This window comes from Giraffa tippelskirchi, chromosome 4 (assembly GCF_054371585.1).
Source record: "Giraffa tippelskirchi isolate mGirTip1 chromosome 4, T2T-mGirTip1v1.2.pri, whole genome shotgun sequence".
NCBI classification, from domain to species: Eukaryota; Metazoa; Chordata; class Mammalia; order Artiodactyla; family Giraffidae; genus Giraffa; species Giraffa tippelskirchi.
Window position 1 is genome coordinate 190,764,519 of NC_137278.1, and position 19,597 is coordinate 190,784,115.

At 44.2% G+C, this 19,597-nt stretch overlaps 1 protein-coding gene and 1 long non-coding RNA gene across 8 annotated transcripts in view; one reads left to right on the forward strand and one right to left on the reverse strand.

Annotated features, from left to right (window-relative positions):
• GRIN2B (glutamate ionotropic receptor NMDA type subunit 2B) overlaps positions 1–19,597 on the forward strand; it is an 815,960-nt gene that overhangs the window by 725,433 nt on the left and 70,930 nt on the right. Inside the window, exon 5 of one of the 7 annotated variants that reach the window (XM_081589237.1) lies at positions 9,707–9,771. The exons of the other annotated variants lie outside the window; for them this stretch is intronic. Within the exon in view, the coding sequence (XP_081445363.1) occupies positions 9,707–9,733 (27 nt within the window). The 3' untranslated portion in view covers positions 9,734–9,771. Of the gene's footprint in view, positions 1–9,706; positions 9,772–19,597 lie in introns of those variants that run through there. 7 annotated transcript variants of the gene reach the window in all.
• Positions 174–13,623, reverse strand: LOC145545236 (uncharacterized). Its single transcript, XR_014081956.1, has 3 exons — positions 13,558–13,623; positions 12,857–12,958; positions 174–435 (listed from the first exon to the last, which is right to left on the reverse strand). It is a non-coding gene; the product is annotated as an uncharacterized LOC145545236 (long non-coding RNA).

Below are 19,597 nucleotides of genomic sequence, written 5' to 3' on the forward strand. Positions count from 1 at the left end.
GCCCAACTCAGGGGCTTGAGCATTCACAGATATGGTATCTTTGGTGGACTCGTGACTGTAAGCTTCTTGAAAGCAGAGTCTGTGTCAAGTGCCTTCTGTATCCCCCGTGGGGTCTCACACACAACCTGGCCCAGCCCACGTGATCAATAAAGAGGTGTCGGTCAGAGAGCTTATCTCTACGTTTTATTGTAGGGTGAGTTAAAACATGAGTAGGAACATGGCCAGATCATACGGGCTTTTCATTTTGCTTAGAAATCCGTCTTGGGGATGAAGGATCTCTTCTGTATGTACAGGAGCTCAGAACTGACATGGTCAGCGAAGTGTGACACACATTTTTTATTATCCCTAAATGGATTATCTGCTGTGACCCGGCTCTTCCATCATCTCAGCATATTCCTCTTGTCAACAGCTGTGTGGTAGGCGCTGAGAAGGGCCCTGAGCCAAGGGAGGATGAGAAACAAGTGGGGGAGGGTATTTGGGGATGAGTGCTGGTGTCATTGACTGGGTGTGGGTTGTGAATACATCGTGCAAGCAGATAAAATGTTATCTTTTTTACTATTATATGAATTTCCTTAGTATCTATTATGAGACATAATCAAGGGTTGAAATAGAAATATTAATGTTAAGAGCAAGTAGGGTACTGAAATAACCCCTATTGTAGGCAAAACTGGAACTTTAATCAAAGCAGGAATGTATCAGTTTGACATCACAGCTCTTGAAGGGAAGAAAAGGCATTTTATTTTCACCAGTTAGCTGTAGCCAGGCAGGTGACACACGGTAAATATCAAAATCCTCATTGTAGACAGACATTGTGTGTTTCACCCTGTGGTCCATGATTCGTCCAAAGAAAACCCAGCCGTCCTTCATCCTCAGTCTCAGGGGTCAGTGTCCTCATGAGCCTCTTACCGCCATCCACATCCACTCTACTTCCTGCCACTAAAGACCCACTTTTGAAAACTGATGCTCTAAATTAGTGGTTCTTTAACATCAGTGTGCTTCAGGTATGTTATAACCCAGATTTCTGGGTTCCACCTCCTGCTCCCACAGTTGCTGATTCACGGGGTCTGGAGTGAAGCCTGAGAACGTGCATTGCTAACAAGCTCCCAAGTGATGCTAATGAGGCCGCCGTATGGACTACACTTTGAGCATCCCTGGTGTAAATTCCCTCAGCTTCACTTCCTGTTAACAAAGGCATGCCCAAGTGTGACAGCCTGACAAAAGGAAGGATCCCAGGTTCTGAGAAATGCCTTTCCCTTAAAGCCAGATTGAATCTGTGGTTGCAGGCTGCTCAGGGCAACTAAGTGAAATGTCCACTACCACCATTGGCCCCCACTGGCTCTCTCCTTTGCTTCCCCATGTCTGTTCCCGAGTTTCCCCCTTAGTAAAATGAAGAGGTCGCCATAGATTCTGTTGTTGTTGTTCAATCGCTAAGTCATGTCCGACTCTTTGCGACCCCATGGACTATAGTACGCCAGGCTTCCCTGTCCTTCACCATCTCCCAGAGTTTCCTCAGACTCATGTCCATTGATTCAGTGATGCCATCCAGCCATCTCACCATAGATGAGTGGCCCTTAATCCTGCTGCACATGGGAATCTATTTGGGAGATTGTTAATAATACTGTGTTTAGACTACATCCTGAAATTCCAAGATTGAGGTTGGGGACAGGGCCCAAGAATCAGCATTTTTTTTTTATGGGGCTATGTCTTTATTGAATTTGTTACAATACTACTTCTGTTTTATTTTTTGGATTTTTGGCTGCGAGGCATGTGAGATCTTAGCCCCCCAACCAGGGATTGAACCCACAACCCCTGCATTGGAAGGTGAAGCCTTAACCACTGGGCCGCCAGGAAAGTCCCAGGGATCACCATTTTTAATAGGTTTACAGGTGATTTTCACATACAGCCTGGTTGAAAAGCAATGAATCTCTCTAGATCTCTCCCAGATCTAAGAGTCTATACCCTTACCACCTCCGCCCCCTCATGGAATCTCACCTGGTCTCCCCATCCCTCCACCCTCTGCCCAGTCCCAACCCTCAGGCCTCCCTGACTCTTCGCCCTGACCCCTCACTGTCTTCCCCCAAGCACTTTGTGTTCTATTCACTGGGCGACGTGAACGCACTGCACACCTCATTAACGTCCTCTGCTTAATTAGGCAGAGGACAAGTCCCAATGCAGAATGCATGGAAATTCACTGACAGAAGCATCAACAATGAATTAGGAGCATTCTTAGAACCCTTCGGAAATGTTAAGTGTGGAAGCAGAGAAGGGACTCATTCCTGGAAAGTGACTGTGACTCATGAGGTCACAGGAGAGCCAAAACAGTACACATGGCATTTAACCCTGACTCCATATTATTTATTCCCCTAGGCTGACCCATTCCCCTTTTGTTGTGATCCCAACAGATTTCACACATACAGTTGGCCCGCCATATCTGAGGATCTGAGCACTAACTGTACTATGTTATTTTATATAAGGGACTTGATCATCTGAGCATCCCTGGATTTGGGTCCCAGGGGTGGGAGGAGAGGAAGCGGTCCTGGAACTAATATCCCATGGATATCAAAGGATAGCTATACTTTATATTTACTGTAACTCAAGTAAGTATAGTAAATCTCTCTTTCCTAAACAACCCTTTATCCTTTAAATGGGCTTCCCAGATGGCACAGTGGTAAAGAATCCATCTGACAATGCAGGAGAGGCAAGAGACTTGGGTTCAATCTCCGGGTCAGGAAGATCGCCTGGAGGAGGAAATGGCAACCCACTCCAGTATTCTTTACTGTAAAATTGCTTGGACAGAAGAGCCTGGCGGGCTACAGTCCATGGGGTCACAAAAGAGTCGGACACGACTGAGCACGAACATGAAATATCCCTTAAATAAGCAGAAATGAACTGGAAAATGGAAGCAGTGGTCTGGGTGCTTTAGCTTTTCCCAGACACACTTCCACTGCAACCATGCAGATAGTGGCAGTGAACTGGTGGCTTCACTTGGAAGGAATTAGGATGTTTCCATTTTATTTCCTTAGTAGGTGAAGATTTGAAATTGCTCTGGCCTTTTGTCTCTTGAACTAGAAACACTGGAAACCACTTTCTTTTCTGGACTACACTTGAAGCTTTAGTTGGTGGAGCCTTTTCAATTTGATTATCATTCTCAATGAAGTGGGTTTTTTTTTTCCAGTCAAGTGGCTTTACTTAAGTTACATGAGGGGCACTGAGGGCTTCCCTGGTGGCTCAGATGGTAAAGAATCTACCTGCAATGCAGGAGACAGTGTTTGATCCCTGGGTTGGGAAGAATCCCTGGAGTCAGAAGTGGCAACCCACTCCAGTGTTCTTGCCTGGAGAATCGCATGGACAGAGGAGCCTGGCGGGCTACAGTCCATGGGGTCTCAAAGAGGCAGACACGACTGAGAGACTAAAACACACACACACATAGGTGCACTGAGGCAGTATAGTCATTTAATCCCACCATGTGCTCTGGACAGAAATCCAGGGCTGGGGACTGGTGCCTCTCCACTAATTAATCCTGCGTGTCAGGCATCTGGAAACTGGCCTCTTCTGCCTCATCTGAGTTGACTAATTAATTAAGCTGTGTCTGTAAACAGGCCTTTTCTCCCCCAGCACTTTTTTGATCATCTGTTTCTTTAGCCACAAGCTGGTGACCCCATTTAATGGTAAACTACCTGGCCAATAATCTTGCTTTCCTGCAGGGCTGAGAAGTTTCCATCGAGAGGCTGCCCAGAACTATACAAGATGCCCAGGCTTTGGAGGGAGGCCGATTAGGATTTGAATCCAGTTCAGCCGTTTATTAATTATGTGCATGTGTGCATGCTAAGTCACTTCAGTCATGTCTGACTCATTGCTACACTATGGACTGTAGCACACCAGGCCCTTCTGTCCATGAGATTCTCCAGGCAAGAATACTAAAATGGGTAGCCATTTCCTTCTCCCGGGGATCTTCCCAACCCAGGGATCCAACCTGGGTTTCCTGCATTGCAAGCAGATTCTTTATTGTCTGAGCCACCAGGGAAGCCCTTATTAATTATGTGGACACAGCCGAATAATCTTGCATCTCAAAATGTGAGTTTCCCCATTTTCCCCTTGCAAAACCTACCACATGGTCCAGTGCCTGGGCATTTTCTCAATACAAATACTGCTAAATAAATAAATACTTCTAATCATCGGGTTTTTTCTACTTGCTGCTACCTTGACATTGTGCAGGGTATAGTCAGTTTCAAGACGTCTCCACACACATTATCACATTTGTCTCTCTTGAACCCCAGTGCGGGAGTTTTGGTAAATGTCATTACTCTCATATTTTACAGATAGAGAATCAGGCTCAGGAAGGTTAAGGGACAAGATCCCAAAGCTGTTAATAAGTAGAGCCCGAGCAAGTCTCCACACTCCTGGCAAAGTGCTTTGAGATCAGTTATCGCCTAGTCTGTAGTGGATGCTGTGAAACCAGATTATAAATACCAGGAGAAAAAAGAAAACAGTTTCATGAGACAGCAAAGACCACCTTCTACAAAAAAATGATAAGATACCACTGATACGAAAGGTGTTGAAATACCTACCGGAGAAACATTTTATCCATGGAAACATGATGACAGTTTAACTTCTGAATTTCCCTCACTGTCCCCCCTGCTTCTGTTGGCTCATGGGTAAATTGTTAGTCATTGTTGTGAACCAAAGTTACTAACTAATTTCAATCACATTAGTACTCACATTTGGAAAATTTGTTATATACATTGGATTTTTCCACCAGCCCTGTAGAAATACGTATACATGCATATCGCTCTGCTTTGCTGATAAAGAAGTTCAGATTCCAAGAGGTTAAGTGATTTGTCACATTCACAGGGCTTGTCAGGAGTAGCGCTGGGCTTGAAATTCAGGTTTTCTAACTCTATGTTTAGCACTGTTCCAGCAGTACTACAATTAAGAAGGACTTACGTCAGCACTGTACTTATTAAAGAGCTCTAAAGAACTTTGTGCTATTTTGTCTTTTACTTCTATCTCCGTTTGTCTTGCTTCTTATCTTCTCCATTGGTTTTGCCTGCTATCATAGCATTTTTCCAGAGGTGGATGTATTTCAGTTAATAACCTCTGCTATGTAATGACCACTCAAAACTTAGTGACCCTGAAACAATCACCATTTTGTTACTCGTCATTCTTTGGGCTAGTTTGGATTGGTATAAGCTGGGTGGTCCTTGGTCCATGTATCACTCATCTGATGCAGTCAGGTAGCTCAACTGAGGGTGGGTAATCCAAAATGGCCTCACTCGTTTTAGCTGTTGGTACTGGCTGTCGACTGAACCTCTTTCTGTGTGTTTGCTCACCCTCAAGGAGTCTGGTCCAAGTTTTTTCAGGGTTGTCAGCAATATTTGAATAAGGAAAGACCCTCTGCACTGTCATTTGTCAAATCTTTACACATGTCACATTTTTTGGTCTCCTTTTGGTCAAAGCAAGTCACAAGGGCATGGCTTCTGAGACATATGATGCATTGGGTGCCACTAACATCTACCGTGCTGCTGCTTCTGCTTAGTTGCCCAGTCGTGTCTGACTCTGTGCAACCCCCTGGACTATAGCCTGCCAGGCTTCTCTGTCTATGGACTTATCCAGGCAAGAATACTGAGCTGGGCTGCCATTTCCTTCTCCAGGGGGTCTTCTTGACCCAGGCATTAAACCCAGGTCTCCAGCATTGCAGGCAGACTCTTTACCATCTGAAGTACCAAGGTAGCCCAACATCTACCATAAGTGGGTATAAAAATAATATCTACCCTATAAAATTATATTGAGAATTAAATTTGATAATGTGTGTGCATTGCTTAGCATGGTTCCTTACATATAGTAAATGCTCACTAAATATTAGTATCATTAGTGGAATCATCATTAGCCCTTATTAGCTACCAAGAGCAGATTCTCCTTTTGAAATCCTATTCACTTTTATATTCAGCTAACTTTTACTGAGTGCCCATGATGGTACTATTCTCTATGCTGGGAATTCCGGAAAAAAGAAATATTATTCAGCCTCTGCCATTGAGGAACTCATAGTCTACTGGAGCAGAGGAGACACATAAGCAAATAAATATAGTATCCTACAGCAAGTTCAGTGATTAAGATTTGCTCAGAGCATTTAGAGAGTACAGTAAGTCCTCTACATAAGAATCTTCAAGTTGTGAACTTTCAAAGATGCAAATGTGTATTCACATGTCCAGTCGTACATACATTGTCACACGTGTACATCCTCTACAAATGGTTGTGCTTTTTTGTGCTGTAAGATTAAAAATATTTTCTGTATTTTTGTGTTTGTTTTTATGTATTATTTGTGTGAAAAATATTATAAACCTATATTACAGGTCAGTACTGTATAGCCAATTGTGTTAGTTACCTAGACTAACTGTGTTGGACTTACGGACAAATTGGACTTATGAACACGCTCTTGGAACACAGCTCCTTCGTATGTAGGGGACTTGCTGTACCAAAGAAGGATACCTAACCCCTTAACCCAGCCTGGAGGTGTGGTGCAGAAAGGCTTCTTGATACTATATGAATTGAATCCTAAAGGCTATGTGGCTTTCATCCAGAAGAGTAGGGGTTTAAAGTAGAGAATATTATAGCATGAGTGAAGGCATTAGGTAAGAGTGTAGTGTGTTGTTATCAGAGTTCGAGGTGAGGAATCCTAAAGAGATAAGCCGAAAAGAAGGTGTGAAGGCAAGAAAGAAAGAGAGAGAAAGGGAGAGGGAGGGAAGAAGGGTGTAGGAATGGGAAAGACAAAGTATGGGGAACAAATGCGTCCTCTTCCAAGGAGGTCGGGGACTTTTCTGTAGGTGAATGAGGAGGCACTGAGAGGTTTTGTAAAGAGTTGGGGTGGAGTCAGATCTGCATGTTAAGAAATCTAGGGCCGAGTGGAGGAGAGGGGCAGAGACCAGCTAGGAATAATCCAGAAACCCAGGCAAGTGATAGAATATCTGAGAATGGAGGCCTGAGTGAGATTCTTTCCAGCCATTTCTACCCTGTGAAGCTGGGGAAAGTCATTTCAGTGAGAAAAGGGGTGATTTCAGATATCCAAGTTTGGGATAGCATGATCCAAAATATTCTGGAAAAGAAAAGCTATTTTCTACATACTTAACAGGTATGAAAGTGAAAAGTTGAAAAGTGTTAGTCATTCAATCGTGTCTGACTCTTTGTGACCCCATGGACTATAGCCCACCAGGCTCCTCCACCCATAGGATTTTCCAGGCAAGGATACTGGAGTGGGTTGCCATTCCTTTCTCCAGGGGATCTTCCCAACCCAGGGATCGAACCCACATTTCCTACAATTCAAGTGGATTCTTTACCATCTGAGCCACCAGGGAAGCCCATGCTTGTCCACAAAAGGGACTTTTTTCTGGCTAAGGAGAAGTGGTAGACCCTCGACAGCAGCCTTTAAGTGTTCTAATGAGGGATTTTGTCTTCTTGTCCATGGCGTTAGTGAAGCGTAAGCAAACCATTCTGTGAATTCTCTAAGGGACCTTCTTGGACACACATCTTCAAGATTTTTTTCTTTTCTGTGTGGTCTAGTCTTTTAGAAATTTTAATACATTTTCAATGACTTTGACCTCTTCTATTTGTGCTCCCTTATTGCCTCAGTTATTTTTATGTGCCTTTTCAATGTTTATGCCTTGTTTCTTTTCACATATATTCACAATCTTATGCCTTGGATTTCCTGAATGATCATGCTCTCAACTCTGCTGCTTCCTTGTCCCTGAAAACACATTCATAATTATCAGACTTTACATCTAGATTTGTGGTCTGGAAAACATTGTCATTATACTTACGCAGTATGTTTCTTTTCCAGAATTCCTCCTTTTACTTTCTTCTCGGCTCTTGTGCACAAGCAGCCCGCAGTGCTGAAAACAGCTCTCTGTAGCCTCACCTGATGAGGCCCTGTTCCAGCCCTGGCCATTTTATTCCTTAGCTCCTGAAGATTTGCATGAGACCTCGATTTTGCTGGTTTGGTTAGTTCAGTCAACGTGCAACACTAGCGTCATTTTTCTTAGTGTCCTGAGATGTACTTGATAGAGGTGCTGGCCTTGTGTGTCTAAGATTTATGGGTAGATGCTTACATATTTTCAAATAACCTTGTCTTTAACCATTAAATACATTTCAAATTCAGAGAAGGATTATGATGGAGGATGTGATGAAACTCATCAGGAGGCCAAGGGCAGAGTGATCAAGGATCGGGTTCAGTAAGCATTATTTGAAGAGCAGTGTAATCGCCTCTAGCTTCCAGAGGTCTTCCATGAGGAGCTGGTGTCTTCTACATGGTGATGCTGCTTCTGCTTCATGTCTTCCATCCTGCTGCTGCTCTAGGCCGCTAGGACATGGACGGTCTAAGAGTAGAGCAGGTGGGCTATTCTGCATCAGTACCATTCAGTTCAGTCACTCAGTGATGTCCAACACTTTGCAACTCCATGGACTGCAGCACTCCAGGCTTCCCTGTCCATCACCAGCTCCCACACCTGGCTCAAACTTATGTCCATCTAATCGGTGATGCCATCCAACCATCTCATCCTCTGTTGTCCCCTTCTCCTCCTGTTTTCAATCTCTCCCAGCATCAGGGTCTTTTCCAGTGAGTCAGTTCTTTGCATCAGGTGTCCAAAGTATTGGAGCTTCAGCTTCAGCATCAGTCCTTCCAATGAATATTCAGGACTGATTTCCTTTAGGATTGACTGGTTGGATCTCCTTGCAGTCCAAGGGACTCTCAAGAGTCTTCTTCAACACCACAGCTCAAAAGCATCAATTCTTCAGCATTCAGCTTTCTTTATAGTCCAACTCTCACATCCATACAAGACTACTGGAAAAACCATAGCTTTGACTAGACAGACCTTTGTTGGCAAAGTAATGTCTCTACTTTTTAATATGCTGTCTAGGTTGGTCATAGGTTTTCTTCCAAGGAGCAAGCATCAGTACCATTAATTGAGCATTATTATTTGAGTATCAGTTGTCAATTATTAATTGAGCATGAGTTCCATTAATTGAGCATTATTACTACATGTTTGATATAGTTATTGTATGTCTTATCTAGTTATTGAGGTAATATAGAGCAGTGGTCCCCAACCTTTTGGGCACCAGGGACCAAATCTACCACTTGACCCAGTGTCTGGCACATCCTCAGTAGGCATGTATGCACGCTAAGTCGCTTCAGTCATGTCCCACTCTTTGCAATCGTATGGGCTGGGGTCTGCCAGGCTCTTCTGTCCAGGGGTTCTCCAGGCAAGAACACTGGAGTGAGTTGCCATTCCATCCTCCAGGGGATCTTCCTGACCCAGGCATCAAACCTGAGTCTCTTGTCCCCTGCATTGGCAGGCAGATTCTTTACCACTAGTGCCACCTGGAGAAAGATATGGCAACCCACTCCAGTATTCTTGCCTGGAGAATTCCATGAACAGAGGAGCCTGGTGGGTTGCAGTCCATGGGGTCACAAAGAGTCGGACATGACTGAGTGACTAACACCTTCACTTTCGGCACCACCCGGGAATCCCATCTTCAGTGTAAATAACCTCTAAATAAATATCTCTAAACATTGGGTATTTTCTGCTTGAAAATAGAAAACATTCTGCTTGCAAAGAATAGTCAGTTTCCAGACATTTCCACACACATTATCATGTTTGTCTCTCCTGAACCCTAATGGGGGAATTTTGGTAAATGTTGTTACCCTCATATTTTACAGATGGAGAATCGGGCTCAGGAAAGTTAAGGGACAAGGTCAAACAGCTGTTTAGATGCAGAGCCCAAGTAAGTCTCCACACTCCTGGCCAAGTGCTCTTGCTTTGAGACCAAGTATCCCCCTGGCCTTTAGCAGTTGATGTGAAACTAGATTATAAATACCAGAGGAAAATGGAAAGGAATGGTTTCATGGAAGATGATTTTTCCATGGACCGGGTGGGGAGAGAGAGGCAAGGATGGTTTCAGGATGATTCAAGCATGTTACATTTATTATGCCACTGCTGAACTCACAGGAGGCGGAGCTTAGGCAGTAATGTGAGCAATAGGGAGCAGCTGTGAATACAGAGGAAGCTTCGCTGTCTCACCTGCTGCTCACCTCCTGCAGTGCAGTCTGGTTCCTAACTGGACGGGTATCAGTCCATGGCCTGGGGTTTGGGTACCCCTGATACAGAGGAGTGGTAAGAGTGAAGACTCTGGTGTTAGAATGCCTGAATTCAAATCTTGTTCCTGGGCTTTTGAAACCACTATATAAGGATCTTCTTGGAAGCTTCTGGTTATGAGCTATTGCTCCTGGAAAAGGATTTGTGGGCAGAGACCATGGAGAACAGAAACAGAGGTGAAAGGAATGAAAATAACTGGACCTGGCAGCACAGTTTAGCATGTGGGCCAGTGGGTAAAAGAACCTTCCAAGTGAGATTGTCTGCAAGTAGAGACCCTGTGATTATCCAAGTTACCCCAAGCCCAAGGCCTGGGGGCCAATGGTGGATGCCCCCACAAGTCACTGTGAGCCTTGACCATGGAAACGCTATTGATTGGCCTTTCTCATACCCAAGAACTTGGTCCTGCTTCTCCTTGGTCCTACATAGGAAGTGCTTATTTAGGAATGACGGTGGGATCTGCCTGTCACTGGTGACACAGCCTACTTCCTGGCCCCTGAGATGTTTACAGCTCAGTCAGAGGATGGACTGGAAGATAGAATAACATGGCAGCTCTCAGAGAACCATGTGGCTGGAACAGAGGAAGGGGCAGTTCACAAAAGGAGAGACTGAGCTAAGAAAAGGGGTCGAGGGAGAGAGTGGGTTGAGGGGGGAGGGGTTCAGGCAGAAGATGGCTGGTTGGTAGACAAACTAGCAGATATCTACAACCCAGAATTTAAAAGGTTAGGTAATTTGTCCAGAGTCACACACAACCAAAACTAGGACTCAAATTAGCACTTTTTGAGTTCAACGCCTATGCATTTAACTAAGATGACGAATTAGAATGAACTAGTGAAGTGAGTGAATGCCTGAGTGCACACATATATACATATGGAAATACCACTTTAGACCCTGCCAAGTCAGCTCTCAAATGTAGGAGTGTGTTAGTTGCTCAGTGGTGTCCGACTCTTTGTGACCCCTTGAACTGTAGCCCGCCAGGCTCCTCTGTCCATGGGAATTTTCCAGGCAAGAATACTAGAGTGGGTTGCCATTTCCTTCTCCAGGGGATCTTCCCGACCCAGGGATCAAACCCAGGTCTCCTGCATTACAGGCCAATTCACCATCTGAGCCACTAGGGAAGCCCTCAAATCCAGGAAGCCACATTCAAAACCTTCAGGCACTGTGGACTTTTGCTCTGTCCTATCAGCTTGTAATCCAGGGTCAGGGTAGCAATGAGAGGGGAACCTGATGATAAGTAATGTCCATGACTAAAGCCTGTAGCCAAGTCCTACCAGCAGGTCATGAACCCACCCTCGTATGTCAGTCAGTCCATCAACATCCCTGTTCATCTGGGTTCTCAAACAACCAAAACCTTAGGTGTGTTGCACACACGTCTGGAGCCCCACGATACAGGAGGAAGTTGATTCAGAGAAGGTGGGACACAGCTTGGTGCTGATGAAGTTCAAGAGGAGATGGTTCAGGACTCAGTTTTGATGTTCAAGAAGAGGGGCCTTTGGTGGGGGGAAAGGTGGATCAGAGGAGAATGTGGAGCTCAGGTCTCGGTAACTGAGCCCCTCTTAAGTCCTGGAATGGACTCCGGGGGTTGCTGTCCAAGGAGCGATAGTCAACTTGGAAAGTTTCCAACCCTCGGGGCAGGAAGGCATCAGATACTGGAGGAAACCACGACGTATCGTGCAGCCTATTTGAGCCTGTTTAGCAAACTATTTACAATATCCTCTGATCTAAAAGAATTACTATCTTTTCTAAACTATCCATCTTGCCCCGGGGAGGGGCTTATGGAAGAGGAGCACCTGGCTAGATGCATTCGTTGGGTTCAAGGCCTCAGGTTAACCTGGAAGGATCATAGCAATTTTACTCTCATGATCATGTTTTTATTTGTGCCTGAATGAAAATAGTGTGAAACTGGAAGAATTGCGTACAATTTACTCTGACATTTTGAAACACATCAAGTTGAAGATTTGAGAAGCTGGAGTGGTTTAACATTTCCCGTGTCGGGGGGAAACCATGTTTCTGAGAGGAGAGCAGTTATGTTGAGGAGCTGTACTGATGTTTCTGGGAGCAGGAGTGATAGTAACAGCGAGGAGGGGGAGAAGGAGGAGAAAAATAGCAAATACTGGCTGTGTAAAACCACCACACACCATGCCCAGAGATGAAATCACTCCTCAGAGGTCGCACAGCTCGCCTGTGTCCTGCCTCCCACAGCCACCTGCCACTACCCTGTCGATGTCCCCCACCCCCAGCAGATTTGGGCTGACACTTGCTGTAAAGTCTTTAGACACAACTGTCAACCCAAGATTCTGCGAGGCTGAGATGAAAGTGGGAGGCTGTGGGGCTAAAACAGACTCTTCTCCAGACTCTTCCCTCCTCGGATCACAGAAGGGAAGTAAAGAGGTCAGAAATAGTCTCTTGGCCACGTGACATGATGCAAGAAACTTGGGCTTCCAGAGTCAAACTGATCAGCGATAATGTCCTAAACCAGATGTCCCCAACCTCCGGGATCTATCTAATGCCTGATGATCTGAGGTGGGGCTGATATAGTACTAACAGAAATAAAGTGCACAATAAATGTAACGCACTTGAATCATCCTGAAACCATCCCTCCCCCACCCCCGTCCCTGGAAAAATCGTCTTCCACGAAACCGATTCTGTGCCAGAATGGTTGGGGACCATTTTAGCTAGACCCTTGATGAGCCTCAGTTTTTCATAACAATACTCACCTATCTGGGAGTTGGTGCTAGTGGAATGCCTTCAGTCTGTGAGGTGCCTGACACAGGGCCTAACCCAGAGTAGCCACAGTGCATCTCTCCTCATGGTGTTATCTGAAATGACCACAACTATTGTCTGGTGCCAAGGGAATTGGCACCTTCCATTCCTGGACCCAGATTCTACCCCAGCACACCACTTGTCTGTTTCACTCTTCAGAGCAGGAGAGATGGTGGGAGGGACCATGGAGAACAGGGACCACACAGACAGCCATGACCAGTAGCAGCAGTGGGTCTGCACAAACCCCAGGGAACCCCAGGCTCTCTCAGAGGTGCTGGAGTCAGCCAGGGAGAGCAGCTGAGGCCAGAGATGACGACTCTCAGTGCCACTGGTAGACACACACAGGTGCCAGACAAGAGAGGCTGGAGGGATGTGTGTGTCCAGAGCCCCCACTCCCAGCTTAGTAAGTTTCAAAGCACTAAAAGATCAAGGCAGTCACAGATCAAATTTGAATATGGATTATTTTCTAACACATTTTTTCAAGATGATAGCTTTCCAGATCTTAGACATTGCTGAGTATGCACGTGATGAGAGGATGTATGCGGTAGATAATGTGGTCATACATACAGCCGTCCACATGGAACTGAGTCTGTCCAGGGCACCTTTATAATCTAGAGATAGAATTGAGAGACATAGTATGTGGGGCAGCTCCTACCTCCTAAAGCCTCTTCGTGGAAGAGCACTGGACTGACATCTAGCACTGGAGGCTTTCTGAGGATATGAAATATTTTCCCCCCTAGTGACATCATAATTTACCAAGAACACACAGTCAATAATTTACCAAGAACACACTTGTTAAGTCAGTACAAGAGACAGAAAGAGGTCAATAATATAGTCTCTGCCCTCCAGTGCTTAAAGATACATTCAGAGAAAGGAATTTGCAAATCAAACTATAGCTAACATTTTAATGTAGCTGCCCAAGGGAGCAGCTGACCCACAAAATGATGACGGAAGATTATATCGAGCTTCTTCTCTGGGCAGGGTGGCCAGGCACAGCATCGTGGTGGTGCTGAGGCCCGAGGAGGGCTGGAAAGGGTGCAGAGCGTTTGAGAAGCAAGGAAGGAGACGATGGAGGAAAGATTGTGCAGCGCTGAAAGCAAAGCTACCACATGCAGTACAGAAAAAGCTCGTGCCAAACGGAAGAACAAAGAACACTGGGAAGAGACATGGAAAACAAACCTGTGGTTACCAAAAGGGAGAGGGAGGGAAGCAGGGACAAGTTAGGAGTATGGGATTAACAGATAGAAACTACTGTACATAAAATAAATAAGCCACAAGGACCTACCATATAGCACAGGGAATTATACTCAGTGTCTTGTAATAACCTATAATGGAATATAACCTAAAGAAAGATAACTGAGTCACTTCGCTATGTGCTTGCAACTAATACAGTATTGTAAGTCAACTGTCCTTAAAAATAAATAAAAAACAGTAAAGACTGAAATATTACAGCAACAAAGCCAAATATATCATATCAATTAATATAAGTGAGCAAAATTTAGTTCTTAATAAAGACTTTCAGGTTGGCTTGTAAAGCAAAAGCCAACTTATGCTATACTCTAGAGTCACACCTAAAACAAATTTGTACTTTTATATTTCTTCCCAGTCCCTTTTAGTTATTTTCCATTGTCAAGGTTCATAGCATATATGTTTCATCCTATAATGTTAGCTGTTTTATTATTTATTCCTGGCTGTATGTTTAAATTAGTATTGCAAATAACACTTCCAAACATTAAAAAAATAAAACACTGTAAGAGGAGGTCAATTTTTTTTATTATTATTTTTTTAAATAAGTTTATTTATTTTAGTTGGGAGCTAATTACTTTACAATATTGTAGTGGTTTTTGCCATACATTGACATGAGTCAGCCATGGATTTACATGTGTTCCCCATCCTGAACCCCTCTCCCACCTCCCTCCCCATCCTATCCCTCTGGGTCATCCCATTGCCCCAGCCCTGAGCATTTGTCTCATGCATCGAACCTGGAATGGTGTTCTGTTTCACATATGATAATATACATGTTTCAATGCTATTCTCTCAGAACGTCCCACCCTCACCTTCTCCCTCAGAGTCCATAAGACTGTTCTATGCATCTGTGTCTCTTATTCTTTTAAATTCTCTTAATTTTTTTTAAAGCAAGAGTATGGAACCTAACATTCTATGTTAAAAGAGGCATACTTTACTTCAAAAGAAAAACCAAAAGTAAAAGTTTGTGCATAAAAAGTGACCAAAAGCAGTCAGAAGACAAATCTTAGAACAGAAGAATATTTCAAGTACAAAGAATATTTCAAGTATAAAGCGTTCCTGTCATGCTATATACCACAGCTCCCTATGAATAGATAGGAAAGACAAACAACTCAGTAGAAAATGGGTGGAAAATGTGAACAGAAGGTTAAAGAGGAAAATCAAAACAGACGTGCAAAGGTGCTCTGGCCCATTGTGAGTCAAGGAGATGAAAACTAGAGCAGTTAGATACCATTTTTTATTCTTCAGATTAGCAAACATTAAATAGGGATGACAACCTAGTGCTGGCAAGAATGTTAGCCAGATGCACTCTTGTGCTTTGCTGATGGGAATTTCAGTCACTCTAAACCTTTAGTAAAGTATTCTTTCTGGCAACATCAAGCACATTCAAAAACACAGATATTCTTTCACTCTGCTTTTTTATCACTGAGAATCGATGTTTTGAAAATACCAAGATATGTACTATGTGTTTTGGTTAAATTTGGGGGGAACACCCTAAATGTTTATCAATAAGGGTATGACTGGTTAAACTAGGGTGTATTCATTATTAGGAAGTACTGTGCAGCTAAACGGCTTCCCTGGTGGCTGAGCATGAAGAATCCGCTTACAGTGAAGGAGACACAGGAGATGTGGGTTCGATCCCTGAGTCAGGAAGATCCCCTGGGGAAGGGCATGGCAACCCACTCCAGTATTCTTGCCTGGAAAATCTCATGGACAGAGGAGCCTGGCAGGCCACAGTACATAGGGTCACAAAGAGTCGGACACAACTGAAGCGACTAGGCACACACGCATGCGTGCAGCTATTAAAAGGAATTAGGTCTGCCATCTACTGAGTTGGAAGGAAGTCCATGACATATAATTAAGTGGGGAAAGCAAATCTGCAGAGACGTGTATACTACAATCTGATTTTGGAAAAATACATACATACTCACACATACTCCTTCTTCAAATGTATGTGTATTCTGTGTGAATATAGAGAATGGATGGTTATGCACCAGAAATTCACTTGGTTACCAGGAATGAAGGGAAGAAAATATTGAGCAAAATGAAGTGTTATCAGATACTTAACCTTTGAAAATCCTCAGAGCTAAGAGGCATAGTTTGTTGTTGTTCAGTCACTAAGTCTTGTCTGACTCTTTATGACCCCATGGACTGCAGCATGCCAGGCTCTTCTGTCCTTCACTATCTCCCCGAGTTTGCTCAAACTCAGGTCCATTGAGTCCATGATGTCATCCAACCATCTCATCCTCTGCCACTCATTCTCCTTTTGCCCTCAGTCTTTCCCAGCATCAAGGTCTTTTCCAATGAGTTGGCATAGCTTTAGGGGAGGAGAAACAGGAGTGCCCTGCTCTCCTCAGATTTCTGCCCTGTTAGGAGTCTCAGGCCTGCCCCAGGGCAACCCCCACCCACGGTCAGAGACAGCTGCCTGATGGATGTCACTTTGGGATGGGATGGAGGTGCAGATTTCCCATTGTCTGGCAGAGACTATGCCGGTACCTTCCACTTGCCCAGGGAAATGCCACGTAGTTTGAAATTTTTCATCCCAATAGTCAGAGGAAGCGAGCATTTAGTGTTAGATCCAGATGTCATCTCCAGCCAGAAACAAAAATGCTCTGATTTGGGAAAAATAACCTCTGATGCCTAAAGAGGCTCTAGTAAGTGCTTTTGTTCCAGAATCTTGAGAGATGATTTTGCCTGTAGATGAGAGAGGGCGTCCAGGAAGAGCGATGCCCTCTGCTGTCTGAGCAGGGACCGCAGCGGCCTTCGTTGCAGCCCTGCCTGGGCCCTTCTCCTTCTCCATGAGGACACATTCCCCCCAGGGACTTCCAGAAAGAATATGGTCCCTGTGTGTCCCAGGGTGCTGATGGCTGCCACCTTCACCACTGCTGGTGGAAGAACTCTACCAGCAGAAGGAAGACTTTGACGTCACAAATCAGCACAGATTGGTTCTAGAATTTTCCTGAGGGAAAGCTTATGGCATAACATGCTATAGTTTTGTGAGGCAGACTTTCTTCTGAGGAGAATACCTGGCCAAACAGGTGTTCAGCTTGTACTGTGAAAACTGATCAGAAACCCTCGAAATGACTTCGTGTTTCCCTGAGAAAGCTAATCAGAGATTTTTTTTTCTCTTGAGGAAGATGATTTCAGGTCTCCAGAGATCTTTTGAAATGTTAGTGTGGCAGGGAACTGCATTTTTTATAGACAGATGTTGTTGTTAAATGTGTTTGTGGAGATGATGTTTGTTTAGTGCCACCCTCGGAGGAATTCAGGGTGCTTTACAGACATTTTCTTCATTATTTCTTAAGGTTTTTTCTTTCTCCTGAACATATTTTACTCATTGACTATAAATTTTTCATTCGGCTTTTCTCACTGGATTTTCTCTGAAATATTTCCTGTTTACTTCATTTCCTCCTACTCTCTGCATTTCCAAGATGATATACTCATGCTGGTTCAGACATCCTAGAAAAGACTTCAAGATTTTTCCTTTCAGAATCTCAGGCTTCTCTTTCTGTATTTACTTTCACAAACTTTCCCATTTATAATATTTTCACCATACTTCCCCCCCCCCTTGAAAGAAGAATTGCTTGAAACATACCTTATTCTTCCACATAAATAGTCCCTATGTTATCTTTATGTGTTTACTTGTTTCTAACAGTCTTGCCTCACAAAGAAGTTGAGGTAGCTATTGGGTTGGCCAAGAAGTTCACTTGGGATTTTCTGTAACATTTTTAACTCAACAATTTGTGGTAGCTAAACACATTCTTTGGGCTTCCCTGGTGGCTCAGCATTAAAGAATCAGCCTGCAATTCAGGAGATGCAGTTTGATCCCTGGGTTGTGAGGATCCCTTGGAGAAGGAAATAGCATCCCACTCCAGTATTCCTGCCTGGACACTTCCATGGATAGAAGAGCCTGGTGGGCTGCAGTCCATGGGATGCAGAGTCGGATACAACTTGGTGACTAAAACAACAACAAACACCAAACACATTCTTAAACATGAGTACTGTGTATTGGTGTTGCAAATCTGATATTCATAGCAGAATTGTGGGGTTTTTTTAACCTGGTTCTCCTTTCAGTCCTAAAGGAATTTGTTAATTTCCTTCCCACTGTCATCATCCTTGAAGAAACAATCAAGAAAAGAGAATCACGACTGTAAGACAAGCTAATCTTCTGTAGACACAGGTCAGATACTTCTCTCTCTTCAGGAAAGAACCTCTAAGAATACCTTTTTACTGGTCTCTTATCAGATGAAAATGTAGTAAGGAGCCTGTGTCCTAAAGAGATCTTGGGAGCATGAGAATATATAGAAAGCACCTAGAAATCACTCCATATTTTACAGATGTGGAAACTGGGGCTTAGAGAGTTACAGAAATTTGTCCAGAGTCATAGTAATACTTAGGGACATGTTCAGAATTTCATTTAGGAGACAAGACATCTAAAAAGTCACTGAAGAAGGTAAGAAAGAGTGTGAAATAATGATTTAGTTACACTGGGCAGTGGTGAGCTGGTAAATGTTTGATGTCTGGGGGTCTGGGTGAGCAATGCCTGTGTGCTCAGTCGCTCAGTCATGTCTGACTCTGCAACCCTGTGGGTTATAGCCTGCCAGGGTCTTCTGTCCATGGAAATTTTTCAGGCTAAAATACTGGAGGAGGGGTGCCACTTTGGGATCTTCCTGACCCAGGGATCGAACCTATGTCTCCTGTATTGGCAGCAGATTCTTTACCACTGAACCACCTTGGAAGCCCATGTGTTTGCATATCTGTGTGCTGGGAGTGGGCAGAGGAATCCCCAATTTCTTGGTGCCCATGGCCAGTTTCAAACCACCAACCTGAAGCCATCCAGCAATGAGTTGGGAAGAGATGGGTGCAGGCCATCTGGGTGTCAGGAGGAACAGAGATCTTCTGTGTGAGGGGAGCGGATCTGTAAGGAAGAGAACTGAGCTAGACCAACACTCCTCTCCTCTCAAGGGTGAAGGGCCGTCCCTGGTCTCTACATGGAGCAGCTGCAGGAATCTGCATCTTTGCTCTTGCTTTTATTTCAGCAGATAAACTGCTCTTCACCCACTGAGCCATCACTTCCATTTCAAGGCTCAGCTTTAAGAAGGAGTTCCTGGTCAAGCTATTCCCTGATGCTTTCAGAAATAGTCACTTCTACTCTGAATCCCAGAGTAATTTTTTAATACCTTTTATTAGGGTACTTAGCAAAGCCTGACTTGATACTATTGTCAATAGCTAGTGTCTCCCTCATAGTATGGAGAAGGCAATGGCAACCCACTCCAGTACTCTTGCCTGGAAAATCCCATGGACAGAGGAGCCTGGTAGGCTGCAGTCCATGGGGTCGCGAAGAGTCAGACCCGACTGAGCGGCTTCACTTTTACTTTTCACTTTCATGCATTGGAGAAGGAAATGGCAACCCACTCCAGTGTTCTTGCCTGGAAAATCCCAGGGACGGC